Raw genomic sequence first — 26,482 nt, 5'->3', positions numbered from 1 at the left:
GATGAGATTTTGCTGCTTTCTCCTGGAGAGGGCAGAAGCATATCAAAGGGAAACAACGTTTGCTCGGTAGGGAGGGAAGTCTGAGAGTGGAAATCAACCCTTTTATAAGGCAAGCACCAACTTTGTCTGAAGGGCTTTACTAACCTACCGCCTATGTTTTCCACAGAAGACCCTGCCTAACCTTCAAGAAGCATTTTCTGTATGAGTCCAGCCTGTCATAGGGAATTGCTGTTTCATCTGAGATGAGGTGGATGCACACACAGCTCTTCTTCTCTTAGCTCGGTGCCGGTCAGGCTGTCCTGCAAGCCTATCCTCAGTTAGCCTGGGGAGGGGCAGCACAACATCTCTTCATGCTGATGCTCCCTTTGCCCTTTGTATCCTCAGCCTGAGCTATGTTGACTACTAACTTACTTACTTACATGGTATAAAGCTGCTGCTTTCTAAAGTATAGAAAAGAGAACTACTGGGAGAATAGCAAGATGCAGATGTGTTTCTCTTTCCCAGCTACATTGCTCAATTGTTCTTCTAAAAATGTCATCCTAGGCTACTTGTTAGTCTAGAGGTACAAAAGTGCCCATCGAAGGGAGAACATGCCATCAAAGAGCTCATGAAAGTAAAGTACAGTACAGCGCCAAGACCAAAATGCAACCCCTGGCCTTCCACMAGCAAATTATCAATGCTAGAAGTGGTGCAGGCAGGAGCTGAGAGGTGCTGAGAGACCCAAGCCATCCTACCGMCAAGCAGGAACAGGATGGGCTCCTGGGAACACATCTCCCTCTTTGCCTGGCTCTGAGGCTGTCCTGGCTCCTGCCTCTGCCCCTCTGAGTGACAGATGCCCTAGTGCTGCTGCCCCCATGCCCCATCCTTCCTGGGAGTCTGCCCCTCTTCTGCCTCAGGCACAGGGCACCTGTGCCAGGCCTGCAGCTGAGGTGCACTATTGCACTCACGCAACATTTCCATGAAATTTCATGTGTGTAAGGGTTCAAAGCAGTCGGACACTCACAGAACCTCATGCCTTCAGCCTCTTCGTCTTTAGTTACTGCCAGAGACGGTGCTGTGTTGCTGGACTCCCTCGTAGCACGAGGGCTGCCAATGTCCTAATGCCTCCATCAATYGTGTGCTTGTGGCAACCTTAATAATACTTCTCTATTTGAACCCATTCAGTGAATTTAGCTGAAGCAAAAGACATCTGCATACAAAATAGCTGAGCAAAAAACCTTCTTTTTTTTTTTTCAGAAGTTTCTCAAAAATATCTAGGGTTTTCTGCCTRTTTAAACAACTGCCCCCATGCATATGTGACACAGTGTGACCATCCTGAAAGACGTTAAACAAAATACTGCACATACATAAAGCTTAGAGCAGAACTCTATAAAGAAAATCCGAGCACATGGAGAGTAGCACTACATGGATGCCCACGTCCTCTTGTGTGTCCTGTTTGCACCATCTTTCAAGGCTAGAGAAATGACTGGAATCAACAAGGAACAACGGCAATTAAAATACATGAGGTTACTAATTGTTCTACTGTTTCAACATAATATTTAATACAAAATTTTGATATATTAGTTACAGAGACAACTTACGAGTAGTGCTTGGTAGAAGAAGGCTTTTCCATTTACAAACACACATGACTCCTGCTAGTGGTATAACATGTACTTCCATACACCTGAAGGAACCTGTATTTTCTTCCCATTCACACGATCACAGAAATTATGATTAAAAAAAGGCAAAATAGTTCAAAGCACAAAGTGCTTAACTAACACTTTGCTGTTAGTCAAAGAAACAAGCAAAACAGCTGCACTGAAAATGTCATGCAGATAAAATGATTGCTTTTGTGGAGTGCAACAGGGACATTTCATATGCACACACCAAAAGGAATCATCACATCTCAAAGGGGAAATTCAGAATGCAATTTAAACAGCTGAAACTTGCTGCGTAAAAGTTATTAGAAAACAGAGAAATGCTGTGCAGAGGTATAATCCCTAAGGCAGTCTTAGTTTTTGAAAAAGATCTTACTATTTTCTGCAATGCAGAATTCATATCCATAAACCCCAACTATACTTAATAAATAAAAACCTAATCAAGTACCTATCYAAGAGCCCTCCATTCCACTTCCCCTACAGCGTAGGCATTTTGCACATCAGGTCTTAAATGAGCAAAGCATACACTGAGCCCTGGATTTCCACACTTGGCTTGCTTACAAAAAGCAGTTAGTACTTCGTAGTTTTCTCCCACGCATATTAATACAAGCAATCATGGTTTTGCTGCCCTGCAGATACAACAACTATCAGCACAGTTATGTTCCATTTCTGCTCCAGGCTTGTCTTTTCTTCTTCTCTTTTATTCCTTCTTTACTTATGATATATTTTCCACTGCAGACATTACCTTCCTYAGTGCAATTGCAGGGCAGTAGCACACCTTCTGACGGCAATGCAGAGTGCTTACCTCAGGCATACCTAGGGCACGCTGATCTCCATACCACCTGGATGGACCAAAAGTACTCAACTGAGTGTGTCTAAAACTAGACATACATCACACACATCAACGCTACACTGCCGAGCTACAGAAGAAAAAACAGGCTAGATAAATAACTGAACACTCAGCAAAGCTCCTGTACATTCCCACCTAAAGCATAAAATCCATACAGTGCCACATAAAGAACAAGTGGGAAGAATCTGGGTTCTTTCATAGTTACAGCTTTTACAGAAGACTCTGTCATTTCCAGGTTAATGTTCGATGAAGCAAACAGCCTTTGCACGACACCAAATCTTCCTTTGTCAGCGAGGGAAGCCACTAAAGGATTGCTCAGTGCCAAGGTGCCATCAGTTGAAGCAATGTTAGGCTGTATTTATGAGAAAGATTAAGAGACACAGAGATGTTAAAATGGTTTTCCAAGCAGTGCTATTCCTGGCATCACATAGCTTGGTTTTCTCTTACAAAACCACTGGAGTGCTTAGGAGGTAGTGAAAGGGCAGGAACCCCCTTACTTGGCCTCAGCACGTACAATGTACTCATCCAGAAGCAAAGCTCACCTCCCCAGAGCCATGTTTCAAGATGCTCCATTAATTTATAACTGCCTCCACTCTTGGTACCACTCTCTGGACCTTGGGGTTGAGTCTCAGGATGCCCTCAGGCCCATGCTGGGAATTACAGTACGAGAGAAACGTAAAAGCCTACAGTAAGCGTTGTAAGCATCGAAAGTTGAAGCCATTTAAAGGGACTCCCAAATGCCTCTCTAGATTCCTGCTACGAATGCAGAGGTGGATGAGTCATAACTCTGCCTAGAAAGGTGTTTTTGACTTACTGACTATAAAGGGAGAGCTGCTCCATAGACTGAAGTCAGATAATTGGAGCATACGGTTGGTTTTAGAAGAAAGTTATACTCTAGCTGCAGCCTCTTTCCCCACAGTACCTGAGCAAGGGCACGCAACAGTTCCTAATGCTGGGACATAGCAAATGAGATACACCCGTTACCTGTTGTCACGTCATGACCTGTTACTACTCCTCTGACAGCCTGAAAGGCGGCAGAGGAGAGGGCGCTGCCTGAAAGGTGGCAGAGGAAAGGGCGCTGCCTGAAAGGCGGCAGAGGAAAGGGCGCTGCCTTTCTCACCCACTCAGTGCTGTTACAGTAGCTCATCTGCCCACTCTCTGCGCTTGCCCTACAGCACACTCTACGGAGAAAGTTCTCTCCTATTCCCTCCTTCCCCCCATCCCAATTTCACTCACTGCAGTTTCACTAACTGTCACCTGTACTCTGAGCAACCAGTATTTTCCATTTTGCCTCTACATATTTAAAGGTTCTTACTATAATTTTTGTCACTGAGCTTTAAAGTTCAGAGCAAATGCCAACCCTGCCCCGTTCCTTCAGCAGTTTTAATGAATGGCCTCAGAGTTATGGAACTTCAAAATTTACCAAGGCCCAAAGACTGGTGGTACCAAAGTGAAACTTCTGGCAAATTAAAATCCAAGGCTAAGCTGCTATTTTCTTTTGCTCATCGCTCATGGAATCTTCTAAATACATTGATGCTTTAGAAGTCAGGTATCTGCAGTAAATTAACCTCATTGTTCGCCACTGTCAGACTCCAATCTTGCTTAACCAATGCCTACAGCTGAAATTCACACTGGATTTGAGTATCTTCTTTATTGAGTAAGAAACACAGCCAGCCAGAACACACAGTAATTACTGCTATTGGGGCTCACACGAYACACAGTCACATTTTGGTTACTCACCAAACAACACAACACAGGGACAACCTGTAGATCACAGCAGGCACGCAGCAGGACAAGCGTGTAATCAGACAGCTCTGCAAAGGAGATATTATAATAGGGAAAGATGGTTTCCAGTGAGCACTGTAACAGGCTGACTGCTGGAAAGGGTACTTCTTAACAGCAAGATCTGTTATGGGGTTCTCTTSCTGAACAGTGAAAGACAAGATGCATTTTTGAGGGCCCTTCAGGTACAGCACCATGTGAAATGTGTTCAGGAAACCAAAGCAATTCTGAGTGCTCTGGGCAACACTTGGAAGAGGCTGATCCACCCCTTTCCTGTCAAACACAGTCTGCCTCCCAGTTTGCAGAACAGAATGGGGCAGGCAATGGTGCAAAACCCAACATTGACTATCCCTGCCCTTGAGAGGCTGGAGAAATTATTTGGGCCKCGAGTAAAACAAGATTCTTTGCTCTCAGCACTGACTTCAGCAGAAAACACGATCTAAGAGGAATCAYAGAGCTGACCTCTCCTTGGGGAAGGAAGATGGAATAAATCCCTCTGGCACCCTTCAACTCTATGACTCAAAAGCTGTAATTCCTAATAGAAACAACAGGTATAAAGTGGCTTTTGATTCTTGATCCAGCTTCAGTTACGCCTAGACATTTGCAGTAGACATTATGTCCAAAGCCAGGTGGCAATGCAACACACTCAATYAACTGCACCCCGCTGTTGATAGCATTTGACAAGTGTTACTACATCAGTGGGTTCCTGTCTTCTCTTTCTTTGCATCTCTGCAAATGAGTTAAGCTTTCCTACCTGAATACTGTTCGTATATGCACACTGACATTTTGCTGCACAGTGCCACATGTAACTAATACCACACTGGACTCCTTTTTGTTATCATAATGTCAAATGCTTTATATATGAGAGAGAGGAGAAAAAGCTAGGAAAGAATATGCCTTGGATTTTGCGGGTGGCTTTTAATTAACACTGTGGTGCCAACTAGATTGCATGGATGGCATTTGTTTGACATTTACGTTTAACCACCTTTWTCGGTAGCAGCAAAACAATCCTCTAATTGCAGTGTCTCTATGTTAAATTCATTTTTGCTAAATATACTTTGCATCTCAATATGTGCTGTTACACAGAAGACAACACCTAATATGTAATCCTCAATATTCAGGTGCATAGAACTCTGGCATGTAACAAGAACAGAAATTAGCTTGCCACACTGAAATGCCTACTTTCAATGGAAACTAGAGTTGAGCAATCTTGAGGGAATGTGTATTTTACAAGCAAAATCTGTCAGTGATGGAGGACTGAATTTAATTCACAGCCAGGAACATCAGGCAGAGCGTACCATCCCCATAAAAAGGAACAGAACAAATTACACTCACTGAGCTCACCAACTGCTCAAAAAGAGCARTAACTGCTTTACACAGAGACAGCTTCTAGAAGGAAAAAAAATGGCTTTTATCTTCATTCATGGCATACCAGAGATTGCACTGATGAGGAGGTGAGCAGCTGAGAAGAGTTCATCATTCTGAAGCTGGTATTTCTGCAACAATAGCTCATCCTGTAATCTGCAGCCTAAGAGCTGCAAGAAGTCATCTAGTTCTTGCTGCTGTGCAGGTTTTAGCTCCTTCAGATCTGGCTTGTCTCCTGTGCAGATATCATCTAACTATAAGAAAAGAGTAAGTAAAAGTAACTTGAAAGGAGAAATGTTCGTGCAATAAGGAATGCTAATTCTATTCTGAAATTACTTTTAGGAAGCAAGCAGAAGTTCCTTCATCTTACCATATCTTCCAGAGCAGCTACCATTTCTTCCTGGAGCAAGAGTTCATACAGGGTTTTATATATAGCTCTTTGTTTGTCTTCTGGCAGTTTCACAAATGGCTGGAACTGAGTCTTCAACCATGACAGATCTTTCCCAAGAAAGCAGTAAAAAGCTAAACTAAGTATTGCTACACAAATGCCAGTAAAAACAGTTAACATTTTTGCTATGAGTTTTAATAGCTAATTTATCACCACATCTTGACATCCTGACTTCCATCTGTGCAAGTCATAATGAAATGCTGGAACACATTTCATTATATTTCCCTAATGAGTCAATGAAGCATCAACAAAAATTCCGAGAAAAAAATAGCTACTAAGGATCAACACTGAGTGTTCAACATTTTCAATATTTTAGTTATCAATATTTTAATGTTAATTGAATTAACCACTACGCATTTAATTTTAACACTGTTTCTCACTTGAAAGTTCATCTCTAGAGAAAGTTCATTAAGGCAGAATGAAGAGTTTTATTCATAACCTTACTTCTCAACATGGGTTAATATGAATTACCAAGCCAAAATATTTTATGGCAAGCATATTACCAATAAGCTCAAAGAAAATAAGTTTTCAAGTCAACCATGCCAACTGGAAGACTGGAATGTGTTTTTCCACATTCCAAGAATACGGGCATGCAAGCATTCTTAACCTTGTTTAAAAGAAATTTCCCTTCCTGTCACTCTGGACAAGAAATGTACTCTCTTTAAGGATGTCTTTTATATCTAAAAATTCCTTTACTGGAAGAAAAGAAGAAAGAAGAAAAAAAAAAGCCTGGCTATGGGCAGATTTTTTGTATCTGATGCAATTGTATGACTGCCTCTCCAAATAAAAGAGCAATAACACAGAGTAGGAAATCTACTTTAAATTACTTCAATAGAAACATTTTTTTTTAGTCCTTTTAAGACATAGTACTGGTTAATTAATTAAAGGAAATCTGCAAGTCTTCTAAGCAAGAAAGGCAYAAAGGTATGTCAAGCTAAAACATAAATGAAAACAGTGGCATAGTGTTCTTTCATTCAAAAGTATTTTTTTTTAATCCACATAAAGAGATGCACTCATTCCTTTCCAATGAGTCCACATTACACAAGGACAACAAATAACTATTTTGATCATAATTAGTCTATTGAACAAGCCATGAGCAAACGGTTAAATTTAGAGATAACAAATGCAATATTCATCATTAGAAACAGCTGTAGGAATTATACCAAGAACGGATGAAAAAACAGAGTGCTGAGGCCTAGAATCACTTTTCACTTTTTCATTCCTCTGGGCTAATGGCTTTACTTGGGATGACCCTGACCCTCCTGCACCCTTAAAGTAAGCAAGCTGCATCTGGCCTATTATACCAATATACAAGCTTCCACTTAAATTATATTTTAATTTCTTCAGCCTAAGATTTTTACCAAAGTTCTCAGAAAATGGTGAGGATAACTTTAGGGTGAGGGAAGGTACCCTTGTGAATTTTKAGATTTAAATAAGCTTTCACTCTGGAGCTTTACTGAAAACAATTTCCAAACCATGATCCAGTACTTAAGTGACCCATTCTGAATTAAAACATAAGTCACTACTAATCTTACACAGTTTGGCTGGAATGTAACAGACCTGACATAAAAACTAATTTTGGAAGATCATATTTATGACAAAGGGATTCAGCATGTTCCCGGGGGCAGTCCACTGCATATAACTGTTTGCAGAAGTAAATGTTTTTTGTTTCTAAGCCTTCCCCCAGGAGTTCTTGATAAGCTCTATTAAAATGAACTAACAAAATTGCTTATGGATTATCATACCAGAATATTTCCCTCTATCATGTTACTTAACTCATTGTAATGTAATCATGTTAAGCATTTCTGGTAATACCTTGCTTCAATACACTTAAGGAAGCATCACTGGGAATGATGTTTTTAGCCCCAGAGTATGTCTCATTATCAACAGCATCTGGTTGATACAGAAGAGAAGCATCTCTGAATAGTGCAAAATGGGGAGAAGTTGAGCCTTCTGTGCTCTCTCTTTCAAAACCTCCTTCCTGTTCATCCAGCAGACAGAATTCTGTAATTAAAATTCAATTAAAAAAAAAAAAAACATGAAGGTATACAAGCAAATACTGAATGTGATGCTAGTTTATATTAGCTGGTGTTTGTGCACGTGATTTTGCCATGTCTCATCTCTTCCAGGAGGAAAGAATGCCAAAAACTGCTGTCTCTGTGAACTTCCTAGCATTACTGGGGCCTCAATGCTCAGAACACAAACATCGGGTGCACAAACAGAGGTCAGGAGGAACAGTTACCAAATACAAAATGTGACACCCACTTCTGTAAATTAAAGTAGCAGAGTCTGCAAATAATACAAAAACTTCTCACAGACACTATCAACCTGAATGCTGTGCACAAGAAGGAGATAAGAATTCTCTGCATTTTCTAAGCCAGCTAGAGAATCTCCTCGTGGTAGAGACAGACATAAAAACACTTCCTGAGGTTCATAAAAACCTGTGAGGGCCTCTGTAAGGCCCTCCCAGAGCTTTTTCTGGCCATGTCATCAACGGATCCCTCTGAGTCAAGTCTACTCCCAAGTCCTCCAGATGACTGGAAAATGGGCTTCTCAGAACAAATCTCTTAAGTACTTCACCCAGCCATGTCCAGTACCAGAATCACCCTTCAGTGTAGTGTCTTTCTAAGAGAAGTTCACGAGGAAAAGAATGCATCCCTGGCCAGGTTATCTTCTCTGCCTAGACCTTAGGCTGAAAGAAAAAAAAAGAAAAAAAAAAGGGGAAAAAAAAAGGAAAAAACAAGCACCGGTTAACCTTATCTTGCCCAAATTGGGCTGCTGACTTCTCACTGCCGCATAGCCTTCCCCCCACTTCATAAAGCCATGGGACTCATGTAAAGGTACCCAGGCAGTCTTTGCAAGAGTTATGCCGAGGAATTTGCAATGTCAAGTTCTGTGCTCATGCCTCTGGTACTGTGTCTCAAAGATGCAACAAATAATCAAAGCTCTATTATTCTGATGTTCTTTTAATGGCTCAAACACAAGATTTGAAACTGTACCCATGGCACTTTGCAGCAAGGCTAAGGAGAAGGCTAGCAAGTGAAAAATCATTTTTAAAGTAATACCTGACAGCAAAGGRAAAAAATATAACTAATCAAGCACAGTGCTCACATGTACCAGGCACAAAACCTAAATATAACCTTCCTGTAGTTGTAACAGTCTGTCTCACCAAATTAAGGACATTCAAAGCAGATGAGAAACCAAAGAGAGCACTCCATCAGCAAAGAGCATTTTCAAAGGGAGAGCAGAAAAAGAAATCTCTGCCACAGAAAAAAGACAGACAGAAATCTTTTTACTCCTATAGTCTGCACAACCTTTCACAGAGAAAAGCAAGCTTCAGTGGAACAGAAAGTGATTAACACAAATTAAAGGACTTCTAAAGCAACAGGACTCAGGATGGCAGCCAAGCAGCATAAGGCCAACATGCTCATGTTGCTTTCAYTGATAAAGAGGCTTCACATTAACCCTGGAGGAGAAACTTCACTTTCTCCCTGGAGGAGAAAGATGGTGCTAACAAACTATGTGCACTCTGAGATAGAATGATGCTAATAAGGTAAACAAGCACACAGCATCATGTGTACATTTTTAAGAGATAGACACACTACTGTTAAATCCTGTAATGGGATTTAATTCAGAGGAAAATACAGAACTCAAAGTTTTGTATTATTAGAATTCTTAATATTATACCTCTTTAACTCTGCCAGACTCTTTAAAAGAAAGAGAAGGAAAAAGAAGAAATAAATGAAAATATACACAATATTGTGTATATTTTCACTACTGAATTCTCTTACATAGATCAATGACAGGCCTCCACTAATGCAGTTAAATCTTGTCAACTATTCAAAATCAATAGCAGAAGTAGAAGAAATCCAGAAATGATCAATGAAAATCATCAGAAGCAAAGAGATTCCTGTGAGTRGAGCCAAAACAATCAGGACTGTTTAAGTGACCGAGATGCTTAAAAAGAGGGGACAGGTCAAATGTATGCAAGAATAACTGAACAATACAAGTTGGTCAGGTGCTACTGCTTATCCTGTTTTGTAAAGTAAGAACAAGGGAACTTGCAGTGAAACTAGAAAAGACAGAGCTGCAAAGCCTTTAACAGGAGCAGCTTTTACATCTAACGGAAAATTAGCCTGTAGAAATCAAAGACACAGAGAATGATTACAAGAAAACGTTGTGATAAAAGAATTAATAACAGATTGGACCTTCTTTTCTTCTTCTTCTTCTTCTTTTTTTTTTTTTAATGGCCAAGAATACCTGGTCACATTAGTCAGGATATTTTTAGGAAGGTTTATATACCACTACTGGTTACTGAATAATTCAAGCACTGACTCTCAGTGGCAAAGAAAAAGGAACAAAGAAAACTTATATGCATCTTATTCCATAGTTATATGTGAAAGAAATTCATTATGTTACACCTGCTGTTGGCCACTTGCAGAGCCATCATAAAGGACCACACTAGTCTCCGAATTTAACTTCGGAGGCTATTTTCRTTGCCATAAACAGAGACTGACCACTATTCAGACAGAAAGAAGTGGGAAGGCCAGGCTTTGCCATACTTATTCTTGGTGGCAAATACCTAGTTGGGGTGTTAGTATTTTCCCTTTGACTTGTCATTGACACTGAGGTAAGAGAAGACTGATAGTACTAATAAAAAAGAAAAAAAAAAGGAGGGAAGATATATGTTGTTTATGAGTTCCAACGAATAAAGATGAAATAAGACAGGTTTTTTGAGCCTAAATATTAGAAAATTAAATACGAAAACAGAATAGGGCAAAAGTAGCAAAAGCAAAGAGGAACACAGCCAGCAGGTCATAAGAAGTTCTATCTGGAAATCACGTAAGTAGGCTGTCTGTTACATACCTATGTAATCTGATAGCCTTACTTGCACCTGATTACTCTGAATTACTCAGTTCTAATTACTCTGATTACTCAGTTCTATTATGACTGCGAAGTCAATGACCTCTAGTGTATCTCTGTATTCACCTCGTGTCAGGGGAATTCTCAATTTCTAAAAGTTTATTTACAAGTTACATGATGTTTATTTATATTCCTGACCTAWAGAGTACCTTAACCTCAGAAGTCCATTGAAAGAGAAGGATGTACAGTATCACCTGCATTTCTTTTCCAAAGGAAGTGCATCCTACCTTCAAGTATCACTTCAATTATTTCTTCAATGTATCTCTTGTTTCTCTCCACATTAGTCCTTTTCAGCTTCCAGCCCTACACAGTCCATCTGATTTCCTTCCTTCTTGCATAACATCCCCTGAGATCTGCTTTAGGTCTGAGACTTCGATTGATGATAGGCAAGAAAGAAAAACCTAGATGATGCATCAAAGCAGAGCTACCATCTTTTCTCCCCCCAAAGCCAAGAAAATAGGATGGGGACATTTTCTGCAACCACTTTGAGAACAATCTATACATGAAAATGTCAAATAGACARGAAAGTTTCAATTTCAGGCCTACACCATATTAACATTTTTTTTCTTAACATGATTGTTCCCATCTAAACATCCCTGGTTGACTGCGTTTACAGACCCAGTTCACTGCCTGCACCTTAGATACTGGTAGGGATAACAGCACAGGCTGTGAGCCAGCTGTCTAGGAATAAATTTGCAGAAAAAGACTGAGGATCCTGATGGACAAGCTTGACACGATCAGCAGTGTGCCCTTAAGGCTCACTGCATACTTTGCTGTATTTGCAAGAGCACAGCAMGTAGATCGATGGAAGTGATTTTCCCCTGTTATTCAGCATTTGAGAGTCTGCATCTGGACTGTGGTGACCAACTTTAGGCTCCTGAATACAAGAAAGACACCGACATGCTGGTGCAAGTCCAGTGAATGGCTGCCCAGATGGTTGCAAGCTGGAGAACTTCAGGTATGAAAAGCAGCTGAGAGATTGGGTTTGTTCAGACTGGAGAAGAGATAGCAAGGGGAGGGGGGAGGACCTTAATGCTCTCTACRGTTACGTAAGGGAAGTATATAGAGAAAACAGAGACGGACCCTTCTCAAAGGTGTATGATGAATGGATAAGAGGCAACAGACAAGCTACAACTAACATTCTGACTAAATATTAAGGGGAAAAAAGTAAATAGTGCTGGTGGTCAAAMAGGAGAAAGGGTTGCCCAGAGAGGTTCTGGAATCTCCATCTCTGCAAATACTCAAAACTTGACGGGACAAGACCAAGACCAACCTGATCTAACTCTGAAGTTAGATCAAACTTCAAAGGTAGGCCCCTGCTCTTAGCTGGGGCTTAGTGTCCTTCTCAACCTAAATTATTCTGTGAGTCTATGATTTATGTAAATTTGTGAAAAAGCATTAYTGAATCAAATAACCAGCTTTTCACATTGCTGCTTTTACAGCAGTGCAAGTAACTACCAAGGCAATGGAAATCACACAACACTGTCATATTAGGAAATAAAAGTATTGCTCAAGAGAGAGTTCTTTTCCACAGCTGAGCTACATGCCACACAAATTGAGCTTTCTACTTACCAAACTGGCCACTGTGCTTTATATACAGTTCAATTATACCATAGGCAATAACGGTAGCTGGAGGAATCTCAAGGATCACGCTAGAATCCTTTATCATACTTCCATTTTCACTCACTGAAACCTAGAGGACAGATTTACTCATCATTTATTGGATTCAGTTATTGTATAGTTTAAGCACAAAATTGATTTAAGAGAATGTTTTGTTCTCCACAACATCCGACTAAAGCACATGTGATATTTGACATCTTAAAAAAAAAWWAWWAAAAAACACACACACACAACACATCATCAGTAGCAAGGAAGAGGTACCATGATAGAGTCAGACTCTCAGCTACCCCGTTTTAGTACAAAGTTGAGCTCCAGGCACAGTTTTCACTTCTGCTACACATGACTCAAACACTGTGTCAAGAGGAATTTGGCACCCACTTCAGTGTCCTGACCTACCCTCTTCTATCCTGACACATCCTCTGCCCATCCAGAGACTGGCACCAGGAAGGTGACATTGGCACAGAGGGCCATGGAACTGCATTTCCCAGATTTCTGCCAATTGAGACTCCCTGTACATAGAATTGATTCATCTGCAGCTTTAAAAATTTAAAACAAACAAGCATATGTTGGACTTTGGTAACTTTTTCTCAAATCATTGGCAATTTTTTCAGACGTCCTCATAATGCCTCAAATTAATGTCCTCAAACTAACCCCTCTTCCCTGACCACAAACGAATAGCTTCTCAATAAATATTAAAGCTCAGGAGAYACTGCAGACATTTTTGATGAATCACTTGGCTTTTCAAATGAATTTGTTTCAGCAATGCTTTTTGCTCTTTAATTTTCACTGAATTGTTACATCTGTTTGTTTGATGTTCTGCTTTTGGCAGGAATGTACATAGGAACTGAACCACAATTTKAGAGTGTTGATGGAAACCACATTCCAGGCTCACACTAAAAGCTAGCACCTTTAGTCAGTGAGGTTAAGAGGAAAAACATTTTACCTTTTTGAAATCTCACAGCTAAGCAGTGCAACGAATTCTTGCAATTGACACAATTTGTCACGAAAAAAAAAAGAATACCCTGAAATCCATTTGGAGAAATCATAATTTTTTTTCCTCAGATAATCTGCAGGTTTAACTAGAAAAATGTACTATTCCTTGCAGATTTTTAGTAACTTTTACCTTTACCACTTTTGTACTGCATCCCAGGACGCCACTGATTTTCTCTTCTGTTTGGATATGTTCAGATATCATACACTTTTGAGTTGTTACTATCTTTTCTCTCAAGATGCAGAGCACTTCATGTTTTCTTTCTATTACTTGTTGCAGTAAACTATTGTTTAGATTTATTGTTCTGAAATAAAAAAGACACCAGTAACAACATAAATACTAGAACTGACAAAACACATTTGCTTAATTGTTCAAACAACAACCTTTGAATAAGCTTTTATTGTAAAATAACAATGGTTTCTGTATGAGCAACCTCCTCAAAATTATGTCCTCTGTTGTTTTTTGGTAGCAAGGGAGTGATTTAGAGTGGCAAAGTCAAGCTATCGGATGTTAGGAAATACAGCAATTACAGCCTTACAAGGCTGCTGAGTTTCTCCCTTTGTAACCATGCCCCTCTTTTCTGTACAATGTCTCTGCAGTTCTGTCTCTTATCTGACCAGTTCAAGTCCTCAAGTTTCTTCTCTTTCCTCCTTCATCTCAGCTTTGTCCCACAATCAGTCAGCTCCCCAGTCTCATTTCATCTATTTTTCCTGCTATTTTCCACTCTCAGAGGACACCAGCTAGCTGCCCACAGCTCCCAGTCTTAGTCTCCCTTCCCTGGCACTTTCCAGCCCTGTCAAGCAAATATTTGTCTCACTGATTTGCTCCTCTTCCCCATTCAGCCCTCCTATTCCTGCCTTTCTACGGGAAGTCTCCTTCTGCTTGAAGTAGGTATGTCATCAGGTGCTTCTCAAGAGGGGCTTGACATGGGCTCCTTTGCTTCCGAGTCCTGACAAACAAGCTCTCTGTGGATTATGACCGCTTGAGGCACCATCACTAGGAAAGCTGGCCTGGCCTCTAAAGGCGCATGAGCACTGGGCCTGGACACACTGCTCCCAAATTCCCAAGTTCTTGCTACAAATTCTGAGTCACTAGAATTTTTCTTAAGGGAGAAACAGCACACAAAGAAGGCAGTCTCATTTCCAGTYCCCATAGCTTGCTACTGATGTGTAATGGTATCCCTTTAAACATAAACTGGCTGAGCGGAACCACTAACAACTTAACAAAGTACTTCAAAAGGCTGGAAAAGATTTCATGGATCTTAAGATTGGAGAAGACTACTAAAAAGTCATCTGCTATAAACACCTGTGATCTGTACTCAGATCTATAATCTCACAATTCAAAACTAAGGACTGTCCCAGTCAAAAGAAAAAAAAAAAAAAAAAAAAAAAAAAAAAAAAAGAAAAAAAAAAAGCAGTGTGTGGGAGCTGGGGAGGCGAGGTGGAGAAGGACCTCAATTCTTTTCTTTGTGCATCCAATTTAACAAATTATCCCCACCACACAACATACTTCAATACAAGTTTAAATGCTACTAGAGTTCTTCCTACAATTAGGTGCTTAGAATGAGCAGAAGTAAGAAAATTAGGTTCCAGGAAGAGAGGACTATTTTCTAGGAAAAGATGACAAAATTCACGACTGTATCTTCTGGGGTCAGTAACAGAGTGTCTGGTACAGTTAAAGCAACTTGCTAACTGCATTCTATTGATTAAAATGTGCCAATTATACCATATTTTTGCAAAATACCCATTGGAGGTGCTCAGATGAGATGTCGTATTTTCTATTAACAGACAACTTTAGCAAGGCAGTTAGAAGATTAAAAGATTTCTGTCCCTGACTGAAGTTATTCAGTCTTTTCCAATTTACTGTAAATGGCTATTCATAGGGCTAAATGCCAATTCCCCCAAAATATGATAGAAAGACATGTTCTGATTCCAATTTATTTAAATCAAGATATCTCCATATCTTCAGCTTTTTAATTTAAAAAGTTTTAGATTTATTAGATTCTAGGGTTCTGGATTTATAGAGTCTGTATAACTCAGACGTCAACTTGATTCTTTATTAAATTAAAAATATCCTGAGGCAATTTTTGATCTTTGGAGAGTTATGCGCTTATATCAAAGTTCAATCATTTGGAATGAACTGTCTGAAAAACTTAAGGCTGATTGTTTAAACAAGAGAACAAAAATACCTCTGAAGCAGTGCAAAAGCCAGTAGTAAAGCACCCCAAACATTCCTGGGATTATTAATACAACTTTTTTTTTTTTTTTTCCTTTTGGTGCAAAGCCATGCTTTATGCTTGGAATCTCTGGAGCAAGCAAAAATTGAAGAATTGTCAAATGATCACAAACATTGCAGTTTGGCAGGAACTTCTAAGAACAGCAGCCATAAATTATCACAATATCTTTTAACAGATCATGCCTATTACATAATTCAYAATAATTATTTGTAACTCTGAAGAAGGGTGCTAAGTATCCTGAAAATATAATTAAGGCCCRGGGAACCTGTAGTTTTAACACACAACCAAAGAATCCACATGGGAAGAAATACAATGAAGATGCACAATAGCAATTTGTTACTTGCTCTCGTATCAACTACTTTTTACCTGCTTTACAGGATGACAGACTCAATGGGGTATCCTCAAAAGTTAAGAATAAAACATACAAGACCAACAGAAGGTACAAAACCACAGAGTAAATAGTGATTTGTTGTATCCTAACTAGCATTAACTTAAAAGGCATTTAAAAATCTGATTTAAAAATCCTACAAAAATGAACAACCAAAACAATCCAGAGATTTTTTTCTTCCGTTTAATTCTACAGTACCCGACTGGAGATGAGCCTGGCTCAGATTCCTTCATGCTCTGACTCCGAAGTCAAGCTAAGCAACTAACGGCAGCATTGCAAAGCGAACGCCACAGGTGACACGGCTCCACTTGCAACGAGGTGCAGGGAGGCGGTGCTGAACGAGCCGCCGTAGCACCGCAGCGGCACTGACACCGTGGGGGTACAGAGCTGTTCACCTGGCCCCGAGGCAGCGCTCCTGCAGGTACCGCACAGTCTCGGACGTAACTTGGGGTCTGCTGCACGGTGCAGCAGGGACGTGGCCAGCGCCTCAGGCCCAAGATACGAGCGACTTCAGTGGGATGTATTTAGGTATGAACACGGGCAGAAATGCTTGCCTGTTCCCACTAACTTTAATGACCACATGACAGAGTGTTTAAAATCACATATCCTTACCCATAGTTAAAAATATCTTTTATTTTAGGACAGCACAGTTGAATGTTCTCCCCTAGAGCTCTGCCRTTCAGCTGCCTACAATAAAACTCCCTAGACCCTAGTGTGGTGTGCAAGCACACTGCTGGCATCACTGGGGCACAGCTTGCGGAAGGCAAAACCCTCTGCTCTTCCCATAGGAGAGCACATGATGCTGACTCAAACAGAAGACAACGTGAGGTAAATAAATACCTAGCTTATCTAAATTATCTTTGCAAATAGGCATCAAGGGCAAAATGTAAAAGGGTTAAAGTTCAACAGCCTGAATAGGGCTTAAAATATTGAGGGGCAATGGTTGCTGAATCTATGAGTGTACTTTTGCAAGGGCTGAACTTGTTTGCTACAATAACAATTTGAATATCAAGAACAACAAGATGGTTGAGTTAAATGGCTAAAAATACCCATACACAGGCACCAGGAAGTGCTTTTTCTATTCTACAGGTCACATTTCAGAGCTCTTATTTCTGCTCTACCAGCATCAGTCTTCCCATCTCCTTCACAATTTACTGTATGGGAGCCCTCAACTGTCTTGTGTGGCCTACAGGATGTTACTACATTCTTCCCCACCTTTGAAAAGTTGAGCTGAAATGTTCAAAAGGAGACACTATAAAACACAATGAGAGSTTGTACTCCTAAATCCCATTATCAACACTCAGATTACAAAACTGTCTAAATAAAGACCATTTAAAAAATAAAGATTAAGGAGTTTTGTTCAAATCTTAGCTCCTTTTAAATAGCCTTCTTGAGGTCAAGGATTTGCTATGCCAAGAGCATTACGGGCCAAATATGAACGGAAAGAAATTTCTTCAGAGTTTTGGTCTTACTCTGCTCACATTTAATCAKATTACAGACTTCCACTATCCTATAATGCAAAGAAGGTTTCCTCCATTTTTATTTAACTTTTTTCTCCTTGCAYAAAGAAAGAAGCAGAGAACAAATAAGGACAAAGGCAACATGCTGCAGCTCAGAAGCACTAAAGGAGAAAGAAAAAGAAACCAACAGAAGGCAAGAGAAAACAGATGGCATCTGGCAGTACAGCTGGCTCTTGCAGATGACATGTCTAAAACCAACAGCTGAGACACCGAGCCTTTCCTTCACGCACAGAATCTCTGACTGGACTATCCACAAGGAAGACAAACTAGAACCACTTCTCCATCAAATCCAGTCTAGATGTCTCAGTAATGCATCCGGAAATCCTCAAAGCGAGGCACTTACCAATTTACTACGACTACCAAAAAGAACGCTCGCAACTCTGAGTACACTTCACGCCCACGCTAAGGTCAGCACACTTTTCTGGCTGCACATACTTTAATCAGCCTAAATTATCCACGAGTGACAGCRTTTCACAATTTTCCTGCAGAACCACCTGTAAGGTGATTATTCCACAGAACATCTTCCTCAAGAACAAGAGACGCTTGTGAGCACAAGTGACAGATATTTCCTCTATTTTCTATTCAGCATCCTCCTTACTTTTAAATCACAGACACACAAAACCAGTTTTACTCAGTCCTGTGTCATAACATTCCATAAGTTCATGTAACTCATGCAACACCTCTGAGGGAAAAATGGTGAATGGTTACCTTGTCCTACAAATACATGCTCACTTTTTTTTTTTTTTTTTTTATTAAATAACGAAAGATTTGTGTTTGAGATTTCAAACATGCCCTGACAGGCCAAGACAGTAAGAACAGGGAGAGCACACAGTTAGGTTAACGGGCCGAATCTCCACTGGACTTAGATTAAGAATGGGCACCTAATATTGTCCACTTTTGTCTTAAATTGATTGAATCTTTGAAAATGCATCTTAAAGTGCAATATGCAAGAACATACAATACCATAAAAATGTCTTTCAACCATCCCTTTTTAATGCCAACTCAGTGAAATGATACAAACAAGTGAACTGTTAATCTAGGAGAACTAAAGAGATTATATCCTCCCTATAACCATTTCTACTGGAGGGGAGAATCATAGAACGGTCAGGTTGGAAGGGACCTCTGGTGATAATCTAGTCCAACCCTCAGCACAGCCCATATGGRGACTGAACCTGCAACTTCGGCATTAGCAGCACCATGCTCTAACCAACTGAGCTAAACCTGACATACTCTTAAGCCCAGAACAATCTCTTCAATTTTAAAATGTAGGACTGAGCCCTAAAATTAATATGTTACAGTTACCTGTGAATTAGCATGCAAAACAGAATASAAAAAGCAAAAATAATGTATCATAACATACATAAAATTCATACACCTAAAAGTATCATTTGACTATGTTTTTGTAATACAGATTGTATTAGTAAGTGTGTTCTGTATTTAAGAAGTCACCATTTTGGCAAGTTTTCAGAAGGGATCTCAGCTCGCATCCTTCAACTGTCACCTTTTTTCTGAAAAACAGAAAATGCTGCATCTGGAATCTAGTTAAAAGATTAGTAGAATTCTCCTTTGCAAGTTTTACACAAGAAGTGACAGAAAACTGATTTGATGACATCCAGCACTTGCAACTTTCTGAACTTTAAGACTCACATGACTTGGTTAGAAATCGCATCAGCTTTCTTTTTTTTTTTTTTTTTTTTAATTCTTCTGCTATTTATCAGTAACTTTAATAGCCAAAAACAAGAACGACATTTAAGTACAGTTTAGTTAGGTTACACCTAGAAACAACAAACGAAACAACAACTGATCTGACATGCAATGTGTTTCACTAGATAAAAGAAGATGAAAAGAGCCCTTTCTCTTCTCAACAAAGCTGACTGTTCAACATCCCCTTGGTATCATATTGTTTTGTATTTAAAATCACTCCTTTCTAGGCACCACCATTCCTGAATGTTTCCTATTCCCCCACCACCGATGCTCCATGAATGAGATGAAAGCTCGAAGCTAGGAATAAGAGCCATCACAAATCATGGAATATTTATGAATGACTAACTGRAATTTCATTTGTAAGGAAGTGCCATTATTTTCAGTGAGCTTCAACCTTACTTTGAATGAATAAATAAATAAATAGTCAAACTGACTGGTTATCAGTTATACACTTTGCATCATAAGCTTTAATAATCTATGAGCATTTTTTCCATAAACAAAGGACTAGCTCATTGTATACAGGGGCACAAACATTAAACTGAGCTGTTTCATTGCCACGTTTATTAAGCAACCCAGCGGGCCTTACGTGTCTACTTATCTTCTTCACATGAAGTCAGCATCTCAGTCCTTCTCAGTCTGGCACGCAGGTGATTCACTGATCTCTTTCAGATTCTTACACCAAAAACATGTATTTTAACAATATTACACTATCCTTAAAAAACACAACTCATATTTACATTTTATATTTAGACTTGTGTAAATCTATTAACCTACGTTTTCTATAGCATTCTATCCACTGTTSGAAACAAAATTTTAAATCCTGATTGCATGCATGACCAGATGCATGCTAATTTTACAGGCCTGGTACACACATCAATCCCAGCATTATCTGTTTTTAATATGGCATTTAGTACAAAGACAGCAAGATGCCTTTTAAAAACCAGGTTTGATGACTTGTGAATGCCTGTGATCAACAGCACRAAGGGCAATTGCTCTTGTGAAAACGGAACACTGATTATTTCTAGAATGTCCCCTTAATTAAAGAAAATGCAAACACCTTCAGACAACTTTTGCACGGATAACTACAAGCTATCATCATCTTTACCATCAGATTATTAGCAAAGGCTATTAAAATGTATTACGCCACCTTCTACAGATCTAGGRTACAATGCTGTCACATATTAACCACCCTCAACTCCCATATGCATCAGGAACTGCAATACAGAGTAGACCCTTGACTGTCAGCTGGTTGCCAAATAGGCTTCTGTCTATGTCTGTCTTACTGCAAAATTTAAGTCAATCACATTTCAGACTAGAACAGAAAGTCTTGGATATCTTGGAAAATTAAGGTTAGAGCTTGGAATATCTGTTTTTCTCAGTTACTATTCTGCAAAATAGTGATCAATAGTTCTGTAAGCCAACTTTTGTTCAACTATTTGAACATGTAAAMACCACAGTGCTCATCTTTTCCATTCTTTCCTCTCAGCACATAATTCCACTGTCTAGCATAGTCTCTCACAAAAAAGAAGCAACTATAAAGCCTGCTTACAAGAATATTGGTAGTTCTGAATTCAGTTTCCATAGCATTTGCCCCAGTAACAGAGAGAAACCAATCCCTTTTCTTCCAGATTGTTAATTTAATGCAGTCCCCCAAGGGGAAAAGGATTTGACCCTTATTCCACACAGTAATTCATGCAAATACATAAGATGAAACAGCAGTGAGATGTTTTTAAAATGCAAGGGAAAGATCTGACCGCCAAGCTTTCAAGAAGTTGGAAATTTTCATTTTGGTACTATGATTTATAGGAAATTTCATGTGCTCGAAAATGAGAGTTTATGAGAGAAGTAATTCAACTGTGATAACACCAAAGAAATTAATTGCTCAGACACCTAGCACCAGTCTTTTACTTAACCTAAGTTCAGTAATCTTTCTTGGCCTTTGCAAAGCCAACATTAAAAACATACCTTCCCTTGACGTCTTTCATAAGCTGCTGCAAATCAATCTCCTGCTTCCTCAGGTTTCCAAAGGAAGACTGGCTTTCCACATAGCCCTTCCCTCTGGCTCCCAGGCTGATCTTTCCAAATGAAGTATCAATACTTCCGTGAACAAAATCTTCAAATCTCCCCATATATTTCACAAAGTCAGACTCCACGATTACTGGGAACATGATAAAAGTAATTTCAACATGTGAAGACAAAGAAACAGMATCAGAAGCAACTGAAAAAACCCAAAAAACTTATAGGAAATTTGAACAGTTAATGAAAGCAAGGAACAGTACTGAGCAGGTAAGTAAAGACTTCCATTGCTCTGCAATTCTTATTTCTGCTTCCTCCATATTTTCATCATCTTTGCCCCTCTGATCTTTGTTATTTTGCCATTTTAGGAAAACAAATTACGACTAAAATGCTAACCTCAAGTGCTACAGAAAACTTAGAAAGCATATTAGAAATTTATTCTGACCACAAAGAAAACCTACAAAGCAGAACTGCTTGCATAGTTGGCTTTACATTTTTCCATTACCTTGAGGTATCTCATTATAAGCCTGTCTCAAAGCTCACTGAAAACCAATGGAAGCACCTAACTGGTTTAAAACAAATTCTGAATCTCACATACATACATACAAAAGAACAGACTCAGAATCAGCTGTTCTTCCAAGCTAGCTAACAATTAAAAAACTATACCTGAGGACTGATCTATTTTCCTGCAAGGAATTATGACACGCCCAGAAATACAGACTTCGTATARATCGTTACTCTTATGACTTGGGCAGGACTGGTGCAGCTAGATGAAGAAAGAAGCACAAGGGTCAGCTATTTTTACCAGCCTGTACAAGAAGAAAYGGACTAGCGGTAAAACTCACTTGGCCTTGCCTCTACAAGCACCCCTGGGCTGCTGTCACTAACAAAGCACTGTTTGCCCAGTGCATTTTCACCTGGACCACAGTACAGTTTCATGCTGGAATCCACAAGAGATGTCCCAGAGGCGCTCCCAAGAGAGCAGAGAGCACCGTTATTAAAAAGCAGTACTGTAGAGCTTGACAACCTTCAGCACTCAACTGCACTAGTCTCTCTAGACAAAACACATTTAAAAAAAATGAACATTTATTAGTATTATTTTTGGCAAAATGAACAGTCAAGTGCAGAAATACCTAGTCAGCCCATTTCTAAGCACAGAGAACATCCCTCAAATAACATGACTGAGAACAGTAAGAAGAAAGATTAGGCTCTGCATTCTTTTTATCTGCAGCAGTACTGCTCTCTGAGTATGGCTTTACCTGGTTTTATAGGTTTGTCTTCAGTAAGCACATCACCCAATGTGACCGTCAAGAAATGGTACTTGGGCTTCTGCCAGCACCAAAATTTCTTCCTCTTTGTAACTAAGCTCAGAAGCTGTAGCTTGTCGGAGGCATTCAACTGGGAGACAGGAATCAAGTCACCTCCACTGTCAGTTTCTCTCACAAAATTCTTTGTTGCTTTGGCAAACATCTTTGAGAATCACTTAAAGCCTGAAAGATTATTTTTAAATAACTACAGTTGGAAAGTATAAATATTTACATTTACAACCTGCAAGAGCTCTTTGCAGAAGTTAAGTGTTTTCACTCCACCTTCCATACTGTGAGTTGGGAATCAAGAGTCTCAATAACTTATTCAAAAATAATAAGGTTGCTACCTTATTACAATAACAGACAAAGGAATTTTAATTAGAATTTTAAATATGCAGCAGTGAATAATAAAGAACAATGCATTACAAATACAGCACGGAAGGTTTAAGTGTTTYAGAAATAATGCATGCATGACATTTACAATCATATGGATAATGAAAGAAAATAAATGTGTGAAAATGGAAATACTCCAATCTAAAACAAAAATAGTCTTTCAAAGAATACTCACAGGTAAATAACTTGTTAGAAAGGAAAAATTTATCTAATTTACCTGAAGTTCTGAGGAAAACCTTTGACGTAAGTCCAGCATCAACTAATGAGCACCCTGCAGACACTCTCTGGGATCACAAGAACACAGATGCAATGACAGAAGATTCCTGCCTCCACACAGAATCCTTCTTTTATTACCTTCCTGCCAATACAAAGTTACCTTAATCTATAAAAGGTAAGTGAATGTTATTCATGCAAATTATCTTCATGATAACAGTGAGTGAACACATCTAGTGACAATAAAAACATTCTATGAAAAGCAATAAAAATTTGTATTAGCTGATCTGTGACTAAGCTGTCTTTCTGAACTACACCCATGGAAAGTCACAGCCCATTTTTACCTTCTGAACCTTTCTTTTTACATTCAGTGTTTTCCAATCTTTACTACCCACTAGCATAACTACAGGTAAATTGCAAACATGCTGCTTGCAACAGTTATTTATTACTGCTAAAATGCTACTTACCTTATCATACTCTATTTTTTAAATTTGCCTTAAAAATACTGGCATCTCTTCTTTGTGTAGTTTCCTTTATTCCAAGCAATTAATTTTGCTGTATTTACAGCAAACWTTTTCAATAAGGGAAATTGACTGAACTCACAGAGTAAATAGCAAAAAGTAACCATTCACAAAGAAGTGCTAAACATGCAATTCTAATAAAYGAAGTTTTAATCTTGAAATATATAGGTATTTTTTAGTTTTTCAACTGTTACTCTATCTAATGATATTGCCAGAATTAAATCTTTCTTTTCAAGTCGACAGCATTCCTTTCAATCCCCCAGCTGACACTGGAAAGTTCAAGTAAGAATACTAAATGTCTTCGCTGTCCATCTGTTTTCTTTGAAATGACGTATCTGCTCATTCTCCTTTAATTACCTGTCCTGCTCCACAGAGATGTTAGATTTGTCAATTACAAATATGGACCAAAGTAAGGCAGGACAGGCTTCGAGCAATCAAAGATACTGCTGTGGGCCCTCATGATTATTGCGAGAAAATGAAAAACTGAGTAAAAACAGTGATTGACCACAATGTTCATGCTTTAGTATCTGTGAGAGGGAAGAAAAAAACCCTCTTTGCAGATAGAAACTTAGCTTTCCATTAGTTTTTCCTATATCCCACTTCAGAAAGTACTTCACACAGTATTTACCARTTCATGTTGAGGTATCTATCTACTTATGAAAACTCTATGGCCTCTTCCTAGTTCCCTATGTAAGCTAAGCAGTTAGTAAAGGATTATTTCTCAGCAACACCAGCATGGAAAGGATTTGAACAAGGCTGAARTCATGTAACATTTTACTGAAAAGTCTTCTGGGGCTTTCATTACCGATTGTGGTTGCAACACACTTGCCACACACTTCAAACTTCAGGGGAATATTTCCCCTGACTTTCTCATTCTCTAACCATTTCCTAAACTTTAAACTGAGATTGATTTTTGCATTTTTAAATTTCTCCTCCTTAAATTTCCCCAGTTTCCATCCCAGTGAGAACCCTTTAAGCAGAATGGTCTGTGCAGCTCCATTTATATCTCTAAAGAACACAACATCTCAATAGCAGCAGAAAGCAGCAAAAAAAAAATCCTTTTTTTTTCCTGTGACTTCTTCTTCATGATGCTGTATTTTGCAACCAATCAGATGACTGATTTGTAATGGAGGGGACCATCAAGAAAATTCTCATTCTCTGCATTAGTCACTCTTCTCCAGGAAATGTAACCTTCTTCCAACATTTCTGGTTTTTATGTTATCCTTTACTCATTCTGACTCTATCAGTACATACAACATGGGCAGGCCCTACGAAGGCAGAAAGCCCCATTAATTTCGAAGGCGTTTATAAGAGAAATTGCAAAAATCAGTTGCTATGATTTAGCTGTTACTCATTCACTAGATCAACTTCACCTCATGAGAAAAACAAGTAWCACCATTCTATAAAACTTTTTTCTGATGCACGATGGCTTGTTTTGYGTCTTCACTCAGTTACCACGCTTTTGACTAGCAAAGATGACATCTCKGAAGGATCGCAGCTTGCTAATGAAACTGCTGAGACTCACCAGACAGGGGAGATGGCACTGCCTTTAGCCACAGAATGACAATATTAATGTCTCCTATAATTTGCTGTGTTGGGAACATCTTTGCAGGGAGCATATTTGCTGGTGCAGCAGTACCTGCAAAGCAATAATATTCTGGGCAAATTGCTCTTTATGTCTATATGCCTTTAACAGAAATTCTGAAAATTCACCCGAGTTCCCTTTTTTTTTTTTTTTTTCCCCACTGGTTCTCCAAACTAAGCCACAGAGCATTTAAATGCCATAACTCAACAGCAGGAAGTTAGYGCAGCTACCAGGACCAAAGCCATCCAGACCAAGTGGACAACATGGTTACAGACACCGCACTGAGAAGGCTCTGCCTTTCCAATTTTCTTGCTCTGAAAGTTTTGTGCTTGGTTTGGCAGAATTAGAAGGGAAGGTATCAAASCTGGCAGCAAAAGCTTGACAGAGTGAATTCATTCTTACAGGCTGACAGCTCGGTGTGAAGGCAGAAAAGGAAGCAGAATAACTTTCTCTGCCAACCAAGGAATTTAAAATCAGCCTGAATCTGGGTTACAGGAGAAGCATTCAATGAAGAGGATGAGATCGAGTAAGGTTGTTCCAAGCAACTTCATTGTTTAGTTAAGCAAAACAAATCTTACATTTATCCGCCTACATTTATCACAGCTCTCTAATGTGGTATGCTGGARTATCAGACCCAGAGAAACATTTTATGAAGTCACAGTTTACCTTTGCCAGCAGAAAAGCAGGTTCTGAACAGCTGTCCAGTATCTCCTACGTCCTGTATACACATACACAACAAAACAAGAAATCCTTTAGAAGAAAAAAAAAAAATAACACGGGACTGCGCAGAGCTCTCGGGGGACAGGGAATCTGTGAAGAGGGTGACAACTGAACSACCAAATAACGTTAGCGCACGGACTGCCAGTTCAGGTCGCCAGGGAATGCTCTAAAGGGCGGCCCCCAAGACCRCGGAGGGCCGCAGAGCAGCCTGGCACGTGGAAGCGCCTTCAGGCTTTGCTTTAACGTGCAGCAGCAGCCGCCGC

At 39.4% G+C, this 26,482-nt stretch overlaps 1 protein-coding gene across 6 annotated transcripts; it reads right to left on the bottom strand.

Moving 5' to 3' along the window:
- Positions 1 to 1,513: 1,513 nt before the first annotated feature.
- Positions 1,514 to 26,475, bottom strand: GSDME (gasdermin E). Of its 6 annotated transcripts, none has more exons than XM_085307588.1 (13): positions 26,337 to 26,475; positions 26,166 to 26,249; positions 25,440 to 25,553; positions 23,356 to 23,538; positions 22,740 to 22,970; positions 21,430 to 21,622; positions 13,749 to 13,920; positions 12,578 to 12,698; positions 7,898 to 8,086; positions 6,005 to 6,132; positions 5,702 to 5,888; positions 4,228 to 4,301; positions 1,514 to 2,839 (listed from the first exon to the last, which is right to left on the bottom strand). In XM_085307588.1, exons 5-13 carry the CDS (start codon positions 22,948 to 22,950, stop codon positions 2,597 to 2,599), a joined length of 1,518 nt encoding a protein of 505 aa, XP_085163714.1. In that variant the 5' UTR covers positions 22,951 to 22,970; positions 23,356 to 23,538; positions 25,440 to 25,553; positions 26,166 to 26,249; positions 26,337 to 26,475; the 3' UTR covers positions 1,514 to 2,596. The 6 variants fall into 6 exon arrangements, with proteins under 6 accessions (XP_085163714.1, XP_085163715.1, XP_085163712.1 ...); XM_085307589.1 differs by having other exon boundaries at positions 26,166 to 26,217; XM_085307586.1 differs by having other exon boundaries at positions 26,166 to 26,475.
- Between the last annotated feature and the right edge of the window lie 7 nt (positions 26,476 to 26,482).

This window comes from Rhea americana, unplaced genomic scaffold (assembly GCF_003343005.1).
Source record: "Rhea americana isolate MKP2758 unplaced genomic scaffold, rheAme1 scaffold_26, whole genome shotgun sequence".
Lineage (NCBI taxonomy): Eukaryota > Metazoa > Chordata > Aves > Rheiformes > Rheidae > Rhea > Rhea americana.
The sequence above is the reverse complement of the archived record's forward strand: the minus strand, read 5'-3'. Positions and strand labels throughout refer to the sequence as shown.

What these genes read in the sequence shown, in the direction of transcription:
- GSDME (XM_085307586.1), bottom strand. Translation starts at nt 22,950, where the DNA reads ATGTTTGCCAAAGCAACAAAGAATTTTGTGAGAGAAACTGACAGTGGA. An exon ending in ATGAAAGACGTCAAGGGAAG is followed by an intron (nt 13,921 to 21,429) that starts GTATGTTTTTAA and finishes TTTTTATTTCAG; the next exon opens with AACAATAAATCTAAACAATA. An exon ending in CCTCATCAGTGCAATCTCTG is followed by an intron (nt 4,302 to 5,701) that starts GTATGCCATGAA and finishes TCTCCTTTGCAG; the next exon opens with AGCTGTCTGATTACACGCTT.